This window comes from Silurus aristotelis (assembly GCF_946808225.1).
Source record: "Silurus aristotelis genome assembly, chromosome: 21".
NCBI lineage: Eukaryota > Metazoa > Chordata > Actinopteri > Siluriformes > Siluridae > Silurus > Silurus aristotelis.
The window spans coordinates 4540131-4565676 of NC_139594.1; the positions used below are offsets into that span (position 1 = coordinate 4540131).

The 25546-nt window shown below is 39.0% G+C and overlaps 1 protein-coding gene across 2 annotated transcripts; it reads right to left on the bottom strand.

The window, feature by feature from the left end:
- Positions 1-7386: 7386 nt before the first annotated feature.
- On the bottom strand, positions 7387-25340 carry rdh8a (retinol dehydrogenase 8a). Of its 2 annotated transcripts, none has more exons than XM_083524596.1 (6): positions 24825-25340; positions 13069-13230; positions 12725-12904; positions 11434-11527; positions 11159-11342; positions 7387-9870 (listed from the first exon to the last, which is right to left on the bottom strand). In XM_083524596.1, exons 1-6 carry the CDS (start codon positions 24928-24930, stop codon positions 9643-9645), a joined length of 954 nt encoding a protein of 317 aa, XP_083380722.1. In that variant the 5' UTR covers positions 24931-25340; the 3' UTR covers positions 7387-9642. The 2 variants fall into 2 exon arrangements, with proteins under 2 accessions (XP_083380722.1, XP_083380723.1); XM_083524597.1 differs by lacking the exon at positions 24825-25340 and adding an exon at positions 14861-15031.
- Between the last annotated feature and the right edge of the window lie 206 nt (positions 25341-25546).

Below are 25546 nucleotides of genomic sequence, written 5' to 3' on the forward strand. Positions count from 1 at the left end.
GTCTGTACGGATACACACTCATAAACATAATTGGAGCCACTTATACAAGAAAGTAAGGAGACTGACAAAATGATGAGTCGTCAAGACTTGACCAATCAAGAAGCGCCGCAGATCCCGGCAAAAACTAAACAAAAAAAAAACACAACAAGGTGATGAATAATTGTCTGAAAGACTACAGTTTACTATGTGTTACAAATGGAACTGAATACAAATGAGAATGTGTTGAATAGGAGACTCCTGGCTTACTGGGTGCAAGAAAATCCCATACAAGACATCACAAAAAAACAGAAGTAAATCAAATTAAATATTTACTTGGTATATTTTGTTAACACAGTTGGCTATTGTGAAACCGAAACAACGGTTCCTTGATTTGGGAAAAATTTTGTTTTAAAAGCTTTCTCAGTCACACTATATGGAAAGCTTTCCAAAAGTTTCCACAGAGCATCTGGATATTATGAACTCAATGACAATTGAGGAAATGCACACAGTCCGAAGTGCCACTGTATGACCAACATTTTTCTTCTAGACCCCTGAACATCATTCAATATCATTTCATCTTCCTTTGTGCTACACATCTCTTGAAAGGCTTTTGACAAATCTTTGAAGCATGGCTGTGGGGATTTGTTTTTTATTCAGATACAAGTGGGATTAGCCACTGATGTTTGGTGATTTTCAGTTCATCCCGAACGTGTTGAATGTAGGAAAGGTCAGAAAACACTGTGTTTTTCCACTTCAACCTTAACACACCATGTCTTCATGGAGCTAGCTAGCTTTGAGATCAGAGGCACTGGCTTGCTGAAAAAGTTCTAATGAAGAGGAGGAGAGATATATATATACTGTATCCTCTCCAAACGTTGGAGAAGAAGTTATAATGAATAAAAAATAGAAAATACAATTACAAAAGTATAAGAATTACAGTAATTATGTACAATTTAAAATAAAATAAAATGTTTATGATACATGTGTGTTTTCCATTCTCCAGCCTTCAGATGTCCAATATCTCTAATGTCTAGACCACACCCACTTCTGTACCTTTTGTAACAATAAATAACTAAATAAGATAAAGATATTAAATAAATGAAAAAGCTACACACACACTAAAAAAAAAATCAGGTGGCTCTAACCTTTGCACTAAAATTCACCCAGATCTGTCTCTTGCATTTTCGTTTAGAAAGCTTTGCCTCTTCCTTGAGAATTTCAGAAGCTCCACCTATTTTAGGAGAATTCAGAATGCTCCACCTCTTCCAATAGAATAGGGCGAGAGATACGCTCATCCCGGCTGAGAGAGGGCGAGAGATACGCTCATCCCGGCTGAGAGAGGGCGAGAGATACGCTCATCCCGGCTGAGAGAGGGCGAGAGATACGCTCATCCCGGCTGAGAGAGGGCGAGAGATACGCTCATCCCGGCTGAGAGAGGGCGAGAGATACGCTCATCCCGGCTGAGAGAGGGCGAGAGATACGCTCATCCCGGCTGAGAGAGGGCGAGAGATACGCTAATCTTAGCTGCACGTCCAACGTATTGTACATCGTACGCTGCTGCCTGGGCCTGTTGTGCAATTTTTATAAAATATTTTTACAATTGTGTCGTATCGCTCTTGTCATTGTAAGATCGAAAAATCGTAAGTCGAACCATCATAACTCTGGGACCATCTGTATATGGCTCTAACATGAACGATTAAATAATCAGATAAGATCACATTATAGTTGTGCATGTAAACACATTTTCATGGTACTCAGAAGGAAAAAAAAGAGAAAAGTGTGTGTGTGTGTGTGGGGTGAGGATATAAGAAATCAAATGAGTCGTTTAATTGATATTTAAAAGCAGGTTTAAGTCTTGATCCCTGAGTGGGTATGTGTTTAGGAGATTTTAGATTGGGAGAAAAACATTATTCTGACAAACAGGGTTCAGAAACACAATGCAGCAGGAGCTTTTTCACCCTTTGCTCGGCTCTATTATTCATACACACACACTAAGCCCAGGACATTATGGTAGTTTCGGTTTTCAGACACCTTAATCTTCTCTCCTCCCTCGTGTTTTTATGGTGTGATTGAACAGAACAGCTCCTCTGACGTGCCGGAGCTCCAGGCCTCTCCCCACTCCCTGGCTTTAGTCGAAACAGATCAAGTTTCTGTCCAGCCAGGCGAGAAAAGCCTCTCAGGTTCCTCACACGCATTCAGCCGCCAGTCTGAACTCTGAGCAGGTTAATTGCAGGATATAAGATTGAATCTTTTAATCAGTTTAACAGTCAGTGGAACAGGTGGAGGACAAGAGCTGGGATCTTGTTCTCTATTTTCACTGTGCAATTTGCGTTTTGCTGTGGAAACAATTCCAGTAGGGAGAAAAAATGCCAAAAGCATCTGTGTGTTCTGTCTGTTTAACAGATGTGTCGTAGCAGGACTTGCTCTCAATCTGTGGACTTGTTGCTTGTTATTTGGTAAAACTTTTGGTGACAAGAAACAAATCACTGCAGACATCCAATAGATCACCACAAATGACCAAAACATCACCACCAACAGTCAACAAAACACTTCAAACCTCCACCCAATCACTACAAACATCAATAAAAATAACTACAAATCACAGCAATCATCCAATTAATTACAATATACATTCAACAAATCACCACAAACACAAACATTTGAAAATTTTCCACAAATCAGCAGAATAAAATCCAACAAATCTCCAACCATCTCAATAAACATTCAACAAATCACCAAAAACATGCAATCGATCATCACAAACATTTGAAAAATTACCATAAATCACCAGAAAAAACTAACTAATTACCACAAATCACAAAAAACATTCAACAAATCACCAAAAACAAATAACAAATATAAAAAAATGACCACAAATCATTAGAAAAAAAATCCAACAAATCACCAAAAACATATAACAAATCACTACAAGCTTAAAATTTACTAAATCACCACAAACATCTGACAGAATACCACAAACCTGGAACAAATTATGACAAATCGCTACAAACTTACAACAAATTATCGCAAATCACTACAAACATCAAACAATTTATCACAAATCACAAAAAAATCAACACAAACATCCAACAAATGATCCCAGATCACCACAACCATGCAACAGATCACCAGAAACATTCAACAAATCACCACAAACATTGAAAAATAAATCCCAAATCACCATAAACATAATATGCATAAAACCTTGATTATTTTGAAATCACATAATAAACATTAATTGCAAAAAATTGCTCTTTAGATCAGATCTAATTTTTTTTGCATTCTAAATGTTTCTGTTTACAATTTCAAGCCCAGAAATTAGCCCCACCCCCTTTCCAAGGTTTCATTAAATTCCACATACAGTCACATACAGTAGTGATGGAAGCAGCTGAAGGCTTGTGAGTGTTGGTTTGTAATTGTAATGTAATTCAAATGTAATTCATCATTCTATCAGCAGAGGGCACTAAAATGCATACTGCTCCTTTAAAATAATCGAGAAAATAAATCTTTTGATTCTCACATTTTTTTGCTGTCATAATTAGTTTATTGCACCTGACAATATCTGAAAAATCTTGTTTCAGCAAATAAATACACATTTTCTTTGTGTACAATTGCTTATGTTCATCAAGAACTATCCATCGTGAGTATTATCTCAGAGCAATAATGATCTGTTCTGCTTGGACATTATAACTTGCGTATTAATATTTATAATCAATATATAGTCAATCGATGATGAATAATCAATAAATGTTGTTTAATTGCACACTTTAAATATCTATCTATCGATAAATACATATAGCAGCAGAGATTGTGAGAGGTTATAAAACAATTATTTTTCATTATACATGAAAAAACAAGAACTGTTTGAGAAAACTGAACCAATAAACACATCGCTCTTTAATTCTAAACATATTTCTCGAATAGTGACATGCCTGTGTCCAGATGATCTGATCCTATATGTCTTTACTTTTCCCTCACGTTTTAATTATCCTTGTGCCGTTCCCTGCTTTTTCAATCTGCATCTTATTTCTTCCTTATCTCTTGCTGTGTCTCTCTTTCTGTCTGTGTCTCCCTCGGCCCTTTCTCTTACTTCCTGGCTCTGTTTCATTCTTTGTCCGTGTCTCTTTCTTTCATTTTTTCTCTGTGTGTGTGTATCTGTGTGTGTGTCTGTGTGTGTGTAACGCAGACTGCAGAGGGGCTGAACCAAAGCTGACCAGACGCTCCAGGAATGTGTCCGAGAAGCAGCATGCCAAAGATAACGCCATAGGCCTGTGCTCTCTCTCTCTCGCTCTCTTTCCACCAGCTTTCATTTTTCCCTAAAAGACCTTACAAGATAATACTTTATTCTCTCATTTTTTGTGTCATTTGCTGAATCAAAATGGCCACTGCAAAGTTTGTGATGATTACTGTTCCTAGAGTGTTAAACCTCGAGATACTGCTCATGGGAGAAAGGAAAATAGGTCACCATTTGACATGAAAAAGTGAAATACAATGTACAGGCTCTCTATTTCTCTCTCTGTTTCTCTCGATCTCTTTCTCTGTTTCGCTCTCTGGCACAAAAATTGCCTGACATGTCCAATTGCTCATGCACTCACCATTTCATGCGCACATTGTAGAACAATGGCAGCCATGTTTGAGCCAAGAGCAAGGGTTTGGAGATCACACACACACACACACACACACACACACACACACACACACACACACACACACACACACACAAAGCTTAGATGAACAACCACAGCTATACAAGCCCCCATTAAGTAAACTGTTGCTCCTGGAACCTGCCATTGGATTGGATGCAATTTGGTGGAGTAAATTTAATTAAAAATATATACGATGAAAAGTTGTTTGTTATTTGAGACTGGTACACCAAACTGTCCAACACCAATTTGCATTTGACTTGGAGTCATCAAATCCTACTGTTTTTGGGCTAGGACAACGCCACTGGAGACATAATGGTCTTGTTTAATGAGATTTGTAACTCCTGTCTTTGCTCAATTAGCAAATGGGGTCCCCTATTCAGCGGCGCTGTTTTTCCCAAAGCAGTCACACTCCCGTCGTCTCAAATCAGAACGATGGATGCAGGACATACACAGAAAACTCACCCCCCACCACCACCACCACCACCACGAGTCCTCCCACCTCTGTTAAAAAAGAAAAACCTCATCCACACTACCGTCCCTCTTCCTTTTGATTATGATTGACAGAACCTTTTGTCCTATTGTCCGAAGCTGTCGCCTCTGATGAAGACACATAGACAGGCTGCATATCCACTTGTTGCACCGCAGATTCCTTTACTGCACACAGGGATCGTTTAATATACCCTGTATGAAAAGTAAATCCAAAGCCAGTGAAATTTCTGGTGTGATTTCCTTTGTGTCTCTTTTTGCTTTCGTCTCCGTGTCTGTCCATGACGGCTGAGGATGAGGCAGCTGGTGCTCCGAGTTTGTCTGTGGACCTCGTCATTATCGCAGGGATGAGAACCAGGTCACATTCTCTCACTTGGGACAAAGACAGGGGTGAGAGAGGGACGAGAGGGGGCTGGGCGAAGGGCCTGGATGGGGACTAGGCCGTGACCTCTTTATATCCATCAACATATCAGTGGCCCGGTGCGCGCTGTCCGAATGCATGCACTTGTGCTAACATTTCATTTTCTCTCTCACTTTTTTTGTTAGTTTTCATCGATCTAAAACAGGTCTACGAAACGTCTTATTACATCATAAACAATAATCTATGCGCAATATTGCATTCTTTACTGTTTCGAACATCTAAGAAACTGAAAGGGCCTGTGACAATGCAGCTCCACAATTATAATCCTATTCAAATAAAGCGTTTATGAATTTACACATTAATGTGGCAAAAAAAAATCTTTCAGACCTTAAAATTAGCTACCGAGCTAAAAAATGCTAATAAACTAGCAGTTGATTCTTTATTACATGTCTCAATTTCTTTTGTTATATTTTTAGTGATTTATTACACAGCAGTAAAATCTGTCAAAATATACCATAATAACCTTAGTTTTCCATGCTAACATAGTCTAAGGTTTATAACAGTTATGTAAACAGCTAGCAAACATTTTTGACTGCGGGATATCAGTATGTGAGGATCTGAGTTTGTCACAATATACTCTGAGATTTATATTCCAGTAGACAAATCTTTCTTTTTCTTTTTCTTCTTTCGGCTGCTCCCATTAGGGGTCGCCACAGCGGATCATCCGTCTCCATACCCCCCTGTCCTCTATATCTGCCTCTTTTACACCAACTACCTGCATGTCTTCCCCTAACCACATCCATGAACCTCCTCCTTGGCCTTCCTATTTTCCTCCTACCTGGTGGCTCCATCTTCAGCATTTTTCTACCAATATACCCCATGTCCCTTCTCTGCACATGTCCAAACCATCTCAATCTCTCCTCCCTCACCTTGTCTCCAATACGTCCTACATGCGCTGTCCCTCTAATAAACTTGTTTCTAATCCTGTCCATTGTCGTCACTTCCAACAAAATCCTCAACATCTTCAGCTCTGCTACCTCCAGCTCCACCTCCTGTCTTTTACTCAATGCCACTGTCTCTAATCCATACAACATCTCAGGTTTACCACAGTCCTATAAATTTTCCCTTTCACTCTCACAGATACTCTTCTATCACAAATCACTCCTGCTATCACTCTTCTCCACCCACTCCACCCTGCCTGCACTCTTTTCTTCACTTCTCTAACACACTCTCCATTACTTTGCACTGTTAACCCAGGAACCTGAACTCCTCCACCTTCTCCACCTCTTCTCCCTGCAACCGCACCACTCCAATGCCCTCCCTTTCATTCACACACACATACTCTGTCTTGCTCCTACTGACTTTCATTCCTCTTCTCTCCAGCGTGTATCTCCACCTCTCCAGGCTCTTCTCCACCTGCTCCCTACTCTCACCACAAATTACAATATCATCTGCAAACATCACACAGAGAGTCCTGTCTCACCTCATCCTTCAACCTGTCTATCAGCACTGCCAACAGGAAAGGGCTCAGAGCCGATCCTTGATGCATTTCAACCTTTACCTTGAACCAATCTGTCGTAATAATCCATAACCACTATAATCAACATAATCAACAAAATTTTACTCAGGAAGTTTTGAGCAATATTTTTATTGTATATGTAACTATTGTTGCTGTGGAATTTCTGTATCTACATCTCTATTTTCAACATCATATCTCTCAGAGCTCAGAGACCAAGTGTCACATAATGAGTGTAAATGTACTTGCTAATGTTTTATTCAACAGGAGGCCAGCATGCACAACTAAACGTCTTTCTTCTCTTACATAGACACAGTAGCTTTGTTGGGACCAAAACTTTTGATTGCTAACTTTAGCTAACTTAGATATCAAACCTTTTTGTTTAAAACAGCATAGGCTTTTTAAATTTAAGACTTTAACACTGAGATTTATTCAAAATGAATAAGACACATATTCAGCAGCTTCTCGTCATGCATGGCCATTCTACATGCTTATTTATGGGGAACAATTTTCAATAAAAATATTCTATAAAAATGAACGGAGCACTTGTGCGACGCAAATACACCTTAGAGGACGTCTATCCAGTAGTATCCTTGTTTTTAATTTTTTACTTTGAATATATGCCCATGCTTACATTTATTTTTGTCATGCCATTTTTGGGATAAAACAGCATAAATCTTACGTGATAAATTCCTTTGAAAGTTAGTTCGAAATAAATGCATACAATTTCATGATTAAAAAAAAGGTTTTAAATATATAGAACATTTTTTTGTTTAAATTAAAATTTATTTTATAAGATTTGTAAAATCTGTAAAAGGTGTAATTGTGCAGAGTGGGCGGAGCTTGAGGACTGAGAGGGCAGATAATGTATACAATAAAAATATATAATTTTCTGTGGTATTTGATAATTGTTTTATGACATTTTACGAGAAGATATGGTAGGAATTATGATGATTTTCCAGAAATCTAAAAACAGTTGTCAAAAAATTGTCAATTCTACCTTCAATAATAATAATAATATAATAATAATAATAATAATGATAATAAAATGAATATAATTAATAATAATTAGAATTGTTTTAGTTACTTTAAAAGGTATGTGAAGGAAATCTGATTCACATTAACTTTCTATTTTTAGATCACTGGGAATAGAAATAAACATGCTTTTTCTTCATGGTCATGTGCACATTTTCAAAAACACAGCTTTTCCCCCTTCAAGACCACAACAGAGAGAAATTTAAGATGTCCTCCTTCATCCCTCTTGTATGCTCCAAGACACAACACATCCCAGAACACCCGTCTCTGAGACAGAAGCCTGCTCTGTTGATTCAACTCTTGTCCTGAAGAGTCGGGTTCATATCAGCAGGACGTTTTGTCATTAATGTGAAGATCGATCATGTTCTAATACTGCATCCGGTGTGCATCCTACTTCTTGGATCACTTTGGACTAAGGAATGTTTCTCATGTGGGGAAGTTCAAATTCCTGCACAGAGCAAATATCAAGATGTCTGATTGAGAGCCTTGCCAGAAAAAAGCTCTGCTGCTCCCTGCTGTTCAAAACACAGTACTACACACAACCACATGTATATATTAGTTTGTATGAACACATAACCCTCCTCTATTTCAAAAGGTTTTACTGATTAAGTTACACATTTATACCAGATCCATTACTGTGTTACACCTCACTATCAGGAATCTTTCACTCTAGAATCATTCCCTCCTGTTGTGCTTAGTATTCCTGGACTTACAACCTATATCATCGGATTCATTTTATAAAAAAAAAAATGTAACCGGATTTATTCTACAATATAATCTAAATATTCACATTTAATACAAAAATATATATGAGGGTGGCGATAAGACTTCAACACTAAGACTGAAGCAAATGCGATACAACGACTTTCACAGTAGACTTCACTAAAATCATTAGTGCATAAAAGCAGTTAAATACAAGCACCAAGATTTAGACTACTAGGATTAGTCTTTTCCAATTTCTGTGATAATTAAAAATTTTTTTTCAATGGATTTAATCTCAATTTCCAAATATAATATCAGGTCCTTATAAATAACATAATTTCCTATGACTTGCTTCAGCATTGTGTCAGTGGGGATGTGATCGAGCGCCAGTTAATGAATGGAGAGCGGATCTGAAAGGAATTAAGCGCTGAGGATCAAACACCTGTGTGTAATTTTCATTAATGAAGATTCTCTGTTGCAGTGAGCAGCAGGGAGACGAAAGCAGAAAAAGAGAGCGACGTACATCCAGAATCATGTACATATGTGTGTGTGTGTGTGTGTGTGTGTGTGTGTGTGTGTTAAAAGACTGAACAATAAAAGCAAATGTAAAAATGTGACTGCTGCAACATAAAACCAATTCTTTTGGTGAAACGCCTCCCATGACGTTCTTCCTGCACCACAGAGCTCTCGAAAAGCATCTTTTACATCTTCTGCTACTTTTTAGGACTTTTTTTTTTTTAGATAAATTAGGTTTGAGTGAGTAGGTAAGTTTAATGTGGAGTATCACAACAAAGGAAATAGGAACACGAAACTGGGTCCTGGACACTGACATCCACTAATGCATCCAAAAGTGTTTTAGATGATATCAGTCTGTTCAGTGTGTGTGTGTGTGTGTGTGTGTGTGTGTGTGTGTGTGTTCAGTCAGGTGACACGGTGCGTCTGCGCAAGCAGCTGCAGGTCAGGCATTTCAGGATGTTCATGGTGATGTGCATTAAGGAGCCGAAGTTGAACAGCAGGTTGTAGAAGGTGTGTATGGACAGGCCGCCCGTCTCATCGGCGTACTTCATGGCTACGATGGGGGTGTAAAGGCTGTTCGTGAGGTTCCTGAAGCGAGGGTTGCCCGACTCGATCACCTTCTTAGTGCACTATGGGATGGGGGGGAGACAAGAAACAGTGAAACATGTGCTATTAATTAAATGTGATTATTACAACTACAGCTCCTAGTGATTATTAGTTGGTTTTGTTATTTATACATTTTCTTATTTATATGACACTGTATTACTCCATTTATTAAAAAGCCACTTTTCCACACTGACTAGCCTGATTCTGAATATCAGGAATTTTCACTAGTATAATATTGACGTAACCAGGGCCGTATTTGGCACCCTAGACGAGAATCCAATCCCCATGGCTTCGCCCTCCCACCACAATGTTGCAACCAGCTTACAAAACATTAACTAATTGGTAGCATGTCTATATTTCACCTTATTTTCTCATCTTTTTACGATACTGAGCCCCTGAAAGCTAGTGCAAACTTGTTTTCTCTACTGAAAATATAATCATGTTTAATCACATATAGGGCAACATATTACATGTTCTTCACTGGCAGCAAACCCACAAACTCCAAAGAGCTATTAATGGGTTCTCACATGTAGAGGCACCCGAAGGGGCACGTCATCATGTTGTTTTTACATGAAGGGGCACCCAAAATGGCAGTTCTTCGTGTTTTTTTCAGAAACTGGGCAATCTAGAGGGCATTTTATCATGTTTACTCATGGACATGGGGCATTCAGAGGGCAATTCATCATGTTTTGTCAGATATGGGCACCCTAGAATGTATTGGACATACAGTATGGGGCAACCTAGCGGGTTAAGGAGTCCTGAAGGGCACTTCACCATGGTTTCTTGGACATAGGGCCACTTTAAATGGAATTCCATCATGTTTACTCATACATGGGGTACTCAGGGGAGTGCTTTAGCATGGTTTCTCAGAAAGGGCACCCTACAGGGCACATCATGATTTTTTTATAGACAGGTGGCACTTTGAAGGGCAGTCTTCATTGCTTTTTGCATATAAAGGTACCACCTCACCATGGTTTCTTAGATAGGGCACCCTAGAGGGCACATTACCATTTTTTCTCAGACAGGGGGCACTTTAAATAACATTCCTCATTGTTTCTTGCATATAAGGGTACCTTATAGGGCACTATATCATGGTTTTAAGACTTAAGGCACCCTAGAGGGCATGTCATCACATTGCAAATGCAAGTATTGAAAAGGAACCAAAAAAGGAAACAAAATTTAAAAAAAGTATAGTAACTTAATCAAAATCCGAAGGTAACTAGAGATCCTTCCCTAACAAGTGCGAAGTAGTGGTTTATGCTTTGACCATGAACAACAAACACACCAGATCACTCAGAAGTCCCAGCTTACTTTAGCGATGTCATCTGGCGTCTGCCCCATTGCTTCGAAGATATCGATGGAGGACGGCACGTACACATCTTTGAAGTATCTCACTGTGTCTGCGTCTGCTCCTGGAAACTCCATCTTGGCCACCTCTTCCATCATCTTCACCTCAAACTCAGTGTGCACAGGCCCAGGCTCGATCAGAGACAACCTATAAGAGTAGAGAGGAAAGCAAACAATGGGCTTTCTCACTTTTTATTGATCTGCTTGTATGTGGCAGTGTGAAGAGCCAGTGTACAGACTTGACATTAAACTTGAGAAGTTGGACTGCCAAGCTTTCACAGAATCCCTCGATGGCGAACTTTGAGGCCGTGTAGACGTCATTAAACACTACGCCTGAGCAGACAGACACAAACAAATGGTTTCAGATTTAAGACATTCGAGGCTCTATCATAGTAATTTTATAAAATCTTTAAAGTTGGTTTGAGATTAGAAATAGCACCAATCTGACGTCTGGTACCAGCAAATAAATTGGTGGATCAGAAACAAAGAATCAGATTTTTTTTCATGTCTACATTTAAGTCAAGTGAAGTTTATTTCTATAGCGCGTTTTTTTCACAGCAGACATTGTCTCAAAGCAGCTTTACAGAAATCAACAGTTAAGGTGAACGATGTGTATTTGTCCCTGATGAGCAGCCGTGGCGACTGTTACAAGGAAAAACTCCCTTAGATGTTATGAGGAAGAAACCTTGAGAGGAACCAGACTCAAAAGGGGAACCCATCCTCATATGGGTGACATCAAGAGTTTGGTTAAAAATCTTTAAACAATACAGAACACTGGAGAGAGAGAACTAACATGAGCACTGGAACATTTAATAAAGAGACTTATATACACTATGTGGAGGTATGTGAAAAGATTGTAGACGCCTGACCATAAGATTATTGTGTTTATTTAACATTTCACTCCACATTTATTTTTATATTAACTTCCACTCTTCTGTAAAGATGTTCCACCAGTGATTGGAGTGTGTTTGTAGAGATTTGTGTAAGATTCATTCAGCCACAAGTTTGTTAGTGAAGTCAGGTAGTGATGTAGTTGAGGTGAGGAGGCCTGGGGTGCAGTCAGCATTTACAATCATCCAAAATGTGTTCAATAGGTTCGAGTTCAGATCTCTGTAGTAGACCACTCATGATCTTCGACTGAAATCAGTGTAAAGCATATCTCTTAGGAGATGGCTTTCTGCTTATTTGCATTGTCATGCTGGAACAGGTTTGCTACATGCTACATCCAAAGACATCATACACAATTGTGTGCCTCCAACCCTGTGCCCTGTGGTAGGAGTTTGGGGAAGAACCACATATGGGTGGCAAAGTCGTGTGTCCGATTATTATTAATTGTATGTATTATTATTTATTTTTTACCAATATTGCCATTATTGTCAAAAAAATCCAAATTTTCTTGGATTTCATTCTGTACTAATAAAGTTCCATTTTATCTAAAAATATTAAAATGTTAAAATGACATTTATTTTCAATATTTCAGTAGCAGTATACCTCGGATTGAGAAAGATTTGTAAACATCACCCACATTACCCTGCATGCCCATGACGCTGCTCATGACGATGATGTGGCCCGCTCTGCGTCTCTTCATGTCAGGCATGATCTCTTTTATCATCCGCACCGTACCGAAAAAGTTGGTCTCGAACACCGTCTTCATCTGGTCCAGGCTGATGCTCTCCACAGGGCCGAGCAAACCCACGCCTGCGTTGTTTACTGCAGGGAGACACGCAGAAGACGGATGGCGCTGTGACTGATTACCGATACGGAGTCGAGGTCAGTGTCTGGATGTCTGCATGCTCAAGTTAATGTTTAAAGGAGAAACAGGCTTCTATTATAGTCGCTGATGTGTTGTCAATATGTCATGCCAGGTGACTTACTGAGGATGTCAATGTGTCGGTCTTTAACCCCGCTGACGCACAGCCTAACCGATTCATCGCTGCACACGTCCAGAGCTTTCAGTGTCAGCGTGTTCCCAAAAGCATCTCCTGCTGCCTGCACCAGCTTATCCTTCTTCTTCAGGTCTCGCATGGTGGCGATCACTTAAAGTCAAAGAGACAGAGATAGGTAGAGAGAGAAAGTCATAAAGATAGAAGAAGAGAAGTGAATGAGCATATAACCTGTTGGCATGGACAAAAGTTCAATCAGTATTTACACATGGAAAGTTCCTTGTATTCAGACTCGGGTTACACACGTGAGCTCTGAGCTTTTTGTGCAGAACATGCATGGAGTTCACACCTCTCACATTTCTCCTAAATGGAAAATTCGAGTTTAGACTGGGGGGGTCGGTGACCAGAAAATAAAGTTATGTTATTTTGTCAATCAAACCAAGCATCACTTTCTGTCTACTTCCTGCATCTTTACCTGTGAGTCGCTAATACTGAGGCCCAGACCCCTGCTATTGTAAGCTAATTATAGATAGATAGATAGATAGATAGATAGATAGATAGATAGATAGATAGATAGATAGATAGATAGATAGATAGATAGATAGATAGATAGATAGATAGATAGATAAATAAATAAATAAATAAATCTCAGATGAAACAGAGACTTTTATTCTTTGTGGACAGATTTATTCTCTTTCACTGTTAACAGTGTAGGTCTGCCATGCTGTGTTGAGAAACTGGCTAACAACAAAAAAAAAAAAAACACCGATATTTCCAAATTAAGCACAGCATTTGCGAAGTATCCAAAGAAATTAATCGAAAAAAACCAATCCAGAACTGCTGCAGAAACTAAAGAGAAATTGCCAGGCCACATACCCACGTCTCATCAGGGACAAAAAGTATAAATTGCTAACATCCAAATACAATCGCAATCACACTACTGCCACCTAGTGGTACAACTAGGTAACTATCTTACATCTGCATCAAACAACAAATTTATATTTTTATTTAAAGATGAAATATGCTTTGCGTCTCCAGGCAAATTATATTATGTGGGAGAGTGACCAAAATGGCTCTTTTGGTCGCAAAAGTTAATCCCCTGTTTTAGACCAACACCTATAAGTGATAAAAAAATGCAGACTGAAGACAGGAATAGTGCTTTCTTTTTCACTCTTTGCTATTAAAGACAAGGGGAAAAAAGAATGTTAAAAAAAAAAGTTACATACAAAAAATACAAACTAGACAATGCCAAGCATTGTCCAGCATCTCTTCCTGAAATTAGCATTTAAATTAGAACTTTAAAAGTTTGCCTTGAAAAATTCAAGAGTTATATTTATATTAAGTTTGATATCTTGTGTACCGGTGTAGATTTATTCATTGCTAGAGACTTAAAGCACTTATGTACATCGCTCTAGATAAGGGCGTCTGCTAAATGCCGCAAATGTAAATGTACAATAATCTAAAAAAAGGTCCTGATAATACATAATGCCAACAGTTTGCTGCATGTACAGCCTGAGCTGTAATTATTACATCAATCACCGCAAAATTTGCCTTTCAGCTTATGAAAAAAAAAAAAAAAAAAAAAACTTGTTCCAGCATATCAAATTATTTTAGATTTTATATGTATATATACATTTTTTTCTTATTAAGACAGACTAACTATCACTTTTCTCCACAATGTAATTACAAAGCTAATACATTTCAAAAAAATAATTAATCAATTAACAAACTGCAGTCCTTTGGTTCATTCAATGCACCTCTGCTGTAAAGAAACCATGCTTGCGATTTGAAGGAGAAGCTGACTGAGCACTCATCTGCCATGTTTACCATTTAATTCATAATCCATAATGCATGTAATGTACTATATATTCTCTAAATACCCCTCGTCATAAACAATGCCTCTAATTAAAAATGCTCATCATGCGCACATAACTCAAAACTGAATACGGACGTTAGAAGCTACACAGATTGTGTTTATGTGGCAAATTGTTCTCAGTGGGCCCTTTATATCTGTTTACCCATCCCCCCCAACAACCTACACACACACACACACACACACACACACACACACACACACACACACACACACACACACACACACAACAAACACACACACACACACACACACACACACACACACACACACACACACACACACACACACACACACAACAAACACACACACATACACACACACACTCTCGCTTTGTTTAATGCACTCCGGTGCTAATTACATTAGGGCTGAAAGATAAACAGTTGCTCTGAGGAGATAAGAACCGAGCTGATCCCCTTCTGAACTTTGAACCTTTAAACATTAACCGAAATCATACCACCACGGATCCACGAACACGTCTATCTGTGGAAGTCAGAAGGGTCAGTCTAAAATTAGCTGAAATATAACACGAGGGATATTGGATTGATAAAACACATTAGCATGAATTCACCTATTGTTTTATGCAAATACAATTACGTGTAACTGTGCAGATCTTTACATCATAGTAATTGTGAGTGTTTGAGTTAATCACAGACTCTAACTGGGGTCAGAAAAAGCCGAATGTAACCAATAGTACAATTAACAAAATAAATACACAAACATGATACAGAGAAATACAGAAAAAAAATTATTTACTTTATTAAATAGAAATTTTTGACATGGTGACACAGCATTGTGTGTCACAGCTCCAGGACCTTTAATGTGTTTAGTTGATGTGCACAACGTTACCGTGCTTGTTTGGGTTTTAAGAAACAATTGTGTACTTCAGATTCATGCGATGTTCTATATGGGTTACAAATTGTGGACAGCAGAACATAATGGGGATTCATTTGAAGAGCTTTTTGAACATCTCATTCCACATTTAATCCTCTTTTTTGCTATTATAAGACTCTTCAACTCTTCTGGGTAAATGTTCCACTAGATTTTGGAGGGCTCTTGTGGCGATTCATTCAGCGTCAAGGGTGTCAGTAAAGTCAGGTACTGATGTCGGTGAGGTGAGGAGGCCTGGGGTGCAGTCAGTGTGAACAATTCATGCCAAAGGTGTTAAATAAGGTTGAGATCAGAGCTCTATAACAGAAGATCTTCCACTCCAACCCATGTAAAGCAAATCTTCATGGAGCTGGAACAGGTGCATCTCATGCTGGAACAGGTATCCAAAGACATCCTATACAACTGTGTTTGTACAACAGTTTGGGGAAGAATCACGTATGGCTGGAAGATTCAGGTGTAGTATATAGTGTTTGTGTATAAAACGGAACTGGCAGAGATTTAACTTCATTTATGAACATAAATGTGCTCCTTACTTGGAGCACTTTTGGCAGATACCAAAAGTACCAGCATACCAGGAAACCCCAAGACCTGTCATTTTGGAAATATTCTGGTGCAGTCATCTACCATTACAATTATTTTGCTCCATGTCCGAGGTGCTCAGATTTTTACACGTTCCCCTTCTTTTGCATTTCCAACACATCAACTTTAAGAACTGACTGTTCACTTGCTGTCCAAAGATATATGCCGCCCCCTGACAGATGCCACTGTAATGGGTAAATAATAATGTTATTCACTTCTGTGGTTTTAATGTTTTAGCTGAACACTGTAGCGACCGGACTGTTTTTCTTTTGTAAAGATATTATCATATTCATACTTTGTTATTTATTCATATTTGCAATGAAAGTGAATTTTATGTGAACTTGTTTAATAAAACACATTTTGAAACTTAGTAGTTTTTAAATAAAAATCATTGGATCGTCAGATCAGCTGATATGCAGCTTTTCATTGTATTATATAATTATAGTGATATAGAAATAATTAGTATAAATTAAATAGGATAATTATTTAGCTTGTTTTTTTTTTTAGATACTTTCTTATATCAACCTTTAAAACTTCCTCTATTAACAGATCAAATTTTCCTTTATATTTTGGATACAAGATTTCTGCCGATAGTTCAAGACTTTGTCAAGATCGAAACTAGGAAAAAAATATATAGAAGTAGGTTTCTACTATGCAACATTTGTGGATAAGGTCTAAATGGTGCTAATAATCCTATGACACACCGGCAGAACCATAACAATGTTGCTCAGGTAGTCCTGGGATTTGAGCTCACAGCCTTGGGGTCATTAGTGCAGAACATTATGTGCTGTGCTACTTCTGTCTTGTTTACACCAGGCGGGATTTAGTGACCTGTCATTAGGCAGCTAAGCAGCTTTTTTCTTCTTCCTCAAGCTGCTGAATCCATTCGGATTTACTTACTGCGTTGTTGCATCATAGCTGAGAATCATAGCTGAGAGATTTTTCAAACAATCGTAAATAAACAAGAGTAGTACGGGTCCAATCGTACTTTCTTCTTCAGAACTACTGTAAATAGAAGTCGGTCATTACCACGTTCATCGATGGAGGCTTTTGAACAGACGTGGGAGTGCATTAAATGTGGTTTTAACATGCTACAGTTAACAATCGCACCATTATTCGAGCTGTTCTTTATGTGAAATCAGGCTTAAGACTGATTAAATGTTGCTGAATAGGGTCTCACAGGGATTTTTTTTTTTTGCTTTGTTTTGTTAAATCCCATTCAGCCTGCACAGGTCTTCTCATCTCCTGCAGTTTTGCTGAGAAATGGGTGGAAGTGCATTTAGGAGTTATTTTGTCTACATTCAAGGGTACAGTTATACTGTGTGGTTGGTTAAGCTGCTTCACACTGTATGTAATTATCGTCTGCTTGGTTTCCAGAGGTTTTTCAAGGTACAAAATAACAGAAATGAACACTATAGCTGATATTTTACCCTCATGAAAATTATTTAGACATGAATTAGACATGAATTTTCCCTTCACTTTACATGATTTGGAGTGAAGAATCTCCTGCTATAGAGCTCTGACATTAGCCCTCCTGAACACCATTGGGATAAATGTGAACGCTGACTGCACCTCAGGTCTCCTCACCTCACCTACATCAATAACTGACTTCCATAATGTCCTTGTGACTAAATGAATCTCACACAAATCTCCTCAAGCACACTCCAAAATCTAGTGAAACATCTTCCCACAAGAGTGGAGGTTATTATAATGAAAAACGGTGACTAAATGTGGAATGAGATGTTCAAAAAAGCACAACAATCTTATGGCCAGGTGCTCACAAACTTTTTTTCCATATAGGGTGAGATGAAGGAAACATTTATTCAGTCAACAAAGTGTTACTTCAATCTGTCCATTAATTCAGATGAATAATGCTCAACCCCTCTCAATTTACTTCATCTATTTACATGTTAATTAAACACTCAAGGGGTTAATTAAGCCTTTAAGATGCTAATTTAACATGTTAATAATTAATCCAATCCTGTAGCTTTTTAGATAAACTGTGGGTGTTAATTTAACATTATGACCTTTATTTGACCTCTTAGCTGTATTTATTTACTCAATACTCTAATATTCACTGAATAACAAGTAACTGTAATTCTGGTACTCAAAGCTGTAATACTTCGCTCTGTATTTACATTATTTCACAAACACCAGAGTGACTTACAATTGTTTCATTTATACCCCTGAGGGTTGACATTTGAGGGTTCAAAGTCCTTGCTCAAGGGCCCAGCAGTGGCAGCTTGGTGGTGGTGGGATTTGAACTCACAACCTTCTGATTAGAAGTCCGACATCTTAATTTAACACCTCCATGCAAATTCAACACTGTAAATGTTAATCCTGTCAGAATGTGCTGAATCACCATCTCAGAGATAATCTAGTCCTGCAGATGGTAATTGGATTATACAGTATGTGTTCCCACAAACTGTGCCATCAATTATGACTCAATTTAACCCCTTTATGAATCTATTTCGTCATTCATCACTAAAGTTGTTCATTTCGATTGGCAGCTATCATTGGTGGACAGTAATGAAGTAAATGTTAATCGTTACTGTACTGTTTTTTTCTCGTATCTGTACTTTATCAGAATCAGAATCAGGTTTATTGGCCTAATGTGTTAACACACACAAGGAATTTGGTTCCAGCTGTTTGTGACTCTCAAAGTACAGACATAAATAAAAACTATACATGACAAAACAGACAAGACAAGACAAAAACAGACAATACAAGACAATACAGACAATGTGAGACAGCATAGACAGTGTGAGTATTTAATAGGGATACAGATCAGTAATGTACATAAAGTGTGAGAGTGCATGGTAGTGCAAATGACAGTATTGTGTGTCAGGTATGTGTCAGGAGTTTACTATAAAACTTTGTACAGTATATAGCAGCCATAGTGTGTGTAACATATACAGATCATGTGATGACTGACAGTTCTGTGCAGTACTTATAGATATGAGCAGGGAATATAATTATGGTGAGATGTTAATGAGGCTGATTGCTTGGGGAAAGAAACTGTTCCTGTGTCTGTCAGTTTTGGTGAACAAAGTTCTGTAGCGCCTGCCAGAAGGGAGGAGCTGAAAGATGAAAGATGGAACCCTAGATTTTCACTTTTACTTTAACTTCACTACATTTCAAGATTAAATATTTTACTTTTTTACTTAACCACATTTTGTAAAATCAGTCATTACTTTTTATTTATGAGTGGATAAAAACTTAACTAAACTAAACACACAATCAGAGTCAAACTAGTTTTAAACTTGTTTTGATTGCCACTTGGTGTATCTACTTATCACCAACACAGTTAGCTGTGATGTGAAGATAGCACAATACAGTTCAACATCAGTTCAACAGCAAACAGAACATTTTGAGAGGAATAAATGATGGAAGAAACTGGTATCAATCAGTGTTTGATTAATTAATATCATTCTATTAATAGATTGCTTAATAAACTCAGTTTAATCAAAGAGTCTTGTGACAAAAACGATAAAAGGAACATTACAGCTGTAACAAATCATAGTACTTTGGAAACTTTGGAGGCAAATACATTTTACTCAAGTGAAAGTTTAAAAGGAGCATTTACGTTTACTGAAGCAATAATTTGACTGTGTGTATCTCTACTTTAAATCAACTACATAGTATGTGTACTTCGTCCACCACTGGCAGATATTATTTTGTGCAATTATGCAGACGCTAATTTAACACTTTAAGTGATATTATAGCTCTCGAGGTGTTAAGTAAACTAGACAGGTTTCAAAATGAACTACATACAGTACTTATAATTTGAGTATAATTTGACCTCTCTGGTGGTCATTTAGTTTAGCATGGATAGCCATGAGTTCATTCAGGTCTGTCAGTGTTTATTAAATTTTTTTAAATGAATTCCAGCGCTCATTTAATGCCGTAGGAGTTCATTCAACCATGTACTTGATTTAAGGTGTTCATTTAATAGTGTGCATTAAGCCATAATATTGGAAGGTGTTTCTGAACACCCCATTCCACATTTCGCATATGCTGTCATAATAACCTCCGCCCTTGTGGGATGATGTTTCACTTGATGCTGGCGTTAGATTTTGGTGTGCGATTTGTGTGAGATTTATTCAGCGATGAGGGTCCTAGTAGAGTCAGATACCAATGTAGATGAGGTGAGAAAGCCTGGGGGTGCAGTCAGCATGAGAAATTCATCCTAATGATGTTGAACAGGTTTGAAGTCAGAAACCTATAGACGGCCACTCAAGAGCTTAAAAAGCATCTTTTAAAAGCATATCTTCATAAAGCTAGCTTTGTGAACACGGGTATTTTCATGCTGGAACAGGTTTCAGTCTCCTAGTTCTAGTGAAGGGAAAATGTCATGCCACCACATGCAAAGACAACTGTGTCCCCCCACAATGTGCTAATAGTTTGGGGGGAACCACATATAGCTGGAAAAATCAGGTCCTAATACATTTGTCCATAAAATGTATATGTGTATGTTCAGTTAACCCATTAATTTGACATGTCAGGTATTAATTTAATTATGAAATCAATTAGATGTGATCTGTGTGTTAAATTAGCCCTGCAAATCCGAATTCAACCTCCTGGGATTTAAATCCCCCCTACACATGCTTCATTAGACCATGTATCTGTTCATTAGCCATGAACAGTTTTTTTCTTCTTCTTTCATCTGATCCCATTATGGATCACCACAGCGGATCATCTGTCTCCATACCATTCTGTGCTCTCAATCTGCCTCTTTCAAACAACCACCTGCATTTCTTCCTTCACCACATTCATAAACCTCTTCCTTGGCCTTCCTCTTTTCCTCATGCCTGATGCCTCCATCCTTAGCATTCTTCTCCTGATATACTCCATGCCCCTTCCATGCACATGGCCAAACCATCTCTCTCATCTTGTCTCCAAAAACGTCCTGCCTGCGTGGTCCATCTAATAAACTCGTTTACAATCCTGTCCATCCTCATCCCTCCTGATGAAAATCACAGCATCCTCAACTCCACCATCTTCCACTACCTCCAGTTCCACCTCCTGTCTTTGACTAAATGTCACTGTCTCTAAACCATACAACATCTCAGGTCTCACCACAGTCCCATAAACTTTCCCTTTCACTCTCACAGATACTCTTCTATCACAAATCACTCCTGCTATCACCCTTCTGCACCCACCCTGTCCCCCTTTCTCTTCCAAAACAGTCATAAACCCCTTAAGCATCAACAGCATTGACTTCTTCAGCAGTTTGAGCTACAGGAGCTCGTCTGTTGGATCGGACCACACGGACCAGCCTTCGCTCCCCACGTGCATTAATAAGCCTCGGCTGCCTACGACCCTGTCGCCGGTTCACCACCGTTCCTTCATTGGAGCACTTTTGATAGATACTGACCACTTCAGACCGGGAACATGCCACAAGACCTGCAGTTTTGGAGAAGCTCTGACCCAGACGTCCAGAAATCGCAATCTGCCCTTTGTGCAAACTCGCTCAATCCTTACACTCGCTCACTTGCTGCCTTATAAATATCTCCACCCAATAACAGGTGCCATGATGAGGAGATAATCAGTGTTATTCACTTCACCGCTCATAATGTTATAATGTCATGTCAAGTCAAGTCAAGTTTATTTCTTTAGCTCTTTTCACAACGAACATTGTCTCAAAGCAGCTTTACAGAATTTACGAGTTAAGAACGATGTGTATTTATCCCTGATGAGCAGCCGTGGCGACTGTGGCAAGGAAAAACTCCCTTAGATGTTATGAGGAAGAAACCTTGAGAGGAACCAGACTCAAAAGTGGAACCCATCCTCATTTGGGTGACATCAAGAGTGTGATTATAAATCTTTCAACAATACAAAACACTGGAGAGTGAGAACTAACATGAACACTGGAGTGTGTGATTATGAGTAGTTCTTTCTACAGTCTTATACAGTCATTAGAGGTTATAGAACAAGGAGCTACTGAGCAACTTATAAAATAGCTCAACATTTGCGATCATCACAGATCCAACACCAGCTTCTCCATGCCAGAGCCTTTAAACACTCAAAGAGGTCCAATGTTTAAACTCTACATGAAGTGGGATCCAAATGGCGCTGGTACGTCACTAGATGGTTCTGGATGTTTGCATCATGTCTGACCGGTGTGTTGTGTTATTTTTTAAACCCTATGAGTGTTGAATAAAAGGTAAGAAATGCACTGTGTGAGGTAGTTGAATTTACACTGCACACACACACACACACACACACACACACACACACACACACACACACACACACACACACACACACACACACACACCAGTGGTGTACAGTAAGGAAGTAAATGTATTAAGTTACTGTACATAATTTTTTCGTGTATCTGTACTTTACTCGAGCATTTCTGTTTTGGGAAAAAATCGATCGTTTGCACGGTCATGTCAATTATTAGATCATGTCACGGTGAATAAACCTGGTCGGGACTTGGATTGTACACCCACTGCCCGGAGATGTTCCCTCACTCATACACTCAGAAAGGAGAGGTGGGGTTAATGCAGTTAATTAAACAGGCTAATAACTGTATATCATTTAGGTTATGCTGTTTCCTGCTGTGCTTTTATGCATAGAGCAACAATATTGTTTTTAGCTGCATAATATTATAATTTATAGTATGTAGTTTATGGGTTCCCTGGTGGTCTAGTGGTTAGGATTCAGCGCTCTCATCGCCAGGCATGGGTTCGATTCCCGGTCAGGGAACTGACCCCAGCCGTTAGGGTTGCACAAGCCAGTGCACTCTTAGTGTCGGTCCCAACCCTGGTTAAATTGGGAGGGTTGCGTTAGGAAGGGCATCCAGCGTAAAAACATGTGCCAAATCAAACATGCGGATCACGAATACGGACGATCCGCTGTGGCGACCCCTAATGGGAGAAGCCGAAAGAAAGTATAGTATGTAGTTTATTATAATGTGTGTAGCAACAAAACTATTAGAAATTAGCTAGCTAAGTTGGATTGTCGGTAATCGAGGTGATGTCATAAAGGTTTTCTGTGATTGTCCCGAACTGATTTCCGTGAGGAGACTCTTCAGTGCAGCTTAAGAGGCTAATTTAAAAGACATATTATAAGAATATGATATATGAATATTATGGCTACAATCAGAGTTTTATGGTTCTTGTTTTGTTTGTATAATGTTTATAAATTGTGCACAACGACGTGTATTTAATTGTTCAGTAAATGCATTTAGGGTGATATCTATACATAAAAGTGAGCTCTCAAAAATGTCTCCATTGTGGACCGCTCTGAAAATGTCTTACTTATCCAGTGACGGTGGTTGAAACATAGAAAAGCTTGACGTTGGGTCACGGTGTGGTTCCACCAGAGCGTCATTCAAGCTAGAACCAAAGTGATGGAAGTCCTGTCTCTAACCCACAGCACCTGTGACCTTATTTGCGTACTTTTTTTATTTTTTTTAAGTCGTTGAAAAGAAGGTTTTGGGCTCATGCTAATGTATTACATATTAGTGTTTAACTCATTAATATTCTATTAATAAATCGGTGTGCTAAAAGTAACAGTAGAGTCTTTTCACAAAAACTGGGTTGATTAAGCAAAGAGTCTTGTAATAAAAATGATAATAGGAACATTATAGCCATAATAAATTAGAGTACATTTAAAACTTAAGTACATTCATTCATCCTTTCATTCATTTTCATATTTTTGTACTTTTACTCAAGTGAAAGTTTAATGGGACACTTTTTTTTACTGGAGTCACATTTTAACTACTGTATCTCTACTTTTACTCAACTACATGCTTTGTGTACTTCGTCCACCACTGTCACACACACACACACACACACACACACGCTCTCTCTCATCATGTCCAGGTCTCCAACTTTGTCCTTTCCCCCCTCAGGAACACCCTCGGGCGCATTCGACACGCCACAGAAGCGCACCACTGGCTGCCATAAAAGGGCGCTTTGTGCTGGTGAAGAGACTCGTTAAAGAGCCGCCAGTGTCTTTATGAACTCCGCCGCATCGCCGTCCCCTGGAAACCGACCTTTCACATGCTAATCACCGCCCGGGATCCGCGAATGCACGCGGTAGAAAGATCGCAGCTCGGTACACCAGCGAACTCTGCGCGCGAGGACATGCCCGGTGCCGACCTCTGGCGTGGAAACCGAACCTGAACGTTCAGCTCGTGCACCAACTCAGAATGATTGCGAATCCTAAAGTGTGTGCAATTTAGTTTATATATATATATATATATATATATATATATATATATATATATATATATATATATATATATATATATATATATATATATATATAAAACAAGATGCTTTTCTTTTCATTCTTGTCTTTTTTGTTTTTTTAATTACTGTTAATTATGTTAATAATTAAGAGGTTTTATACGGTGGGTGAAATGCTACAGAAGAGAGGAAGAGTTTACCATAATAGCGCTTCTGCTCGTCTTTGGCCAATAGGACGGCGATCCGCAGCCCGATCCCGGAAGAACAGCCGGTAATGAGGACCACTCTCTGGCTCGCGCTCGCCATGACCACTGCGCACGCTGCTGACTCTCCGCTCCGATCTCTCTCTCTCTCTCTCTCTCTCTCTCTCTCTCTCTCTCTCTAACACGCACACGCACGCGTGCACACGCCGAGCTCAGAAACTAAAGCGGATTACAGCTCGAAGGGGCCCCGCGGGAGCGCGCGACACGGTCACATGGCCGCTGAAAATGCACGAGCTATGATTAATGTGCGAGTTCCTGATTGACTGTGCGCAGCGCTCAGTGCACCGGTGGAAGTGTGTGTTGTAATGGGATGAGTTACTCCTACTCCACTACTTCAGCTGTACACTTGCCATTAAAGATCTAGTGTGCGCGTGTGTGTGTAACGGCAGATACACTTTTTTTAACTTGTTTGTTCCTGAGCTCCTGGGTTCATCTCAGAGTGTCTTCCATGCTCTTCTCATGTGTGTGTGGGTTTCCTCTGTCCTGTTGTGCACTTCTAAAACAGCTCTTAATGTGTGTGTATGTGTGTAAGCGAAAGAGAGAGAGAGAGAGAGAGACTCGTCCACTAATAAACCTACATCAATTATGCTTTCTGACTGGTTTGATCCTGAGCTTTGGTTAATCTTATGTGAGCTTCCTATGTCTACTCCAGTTTCTTG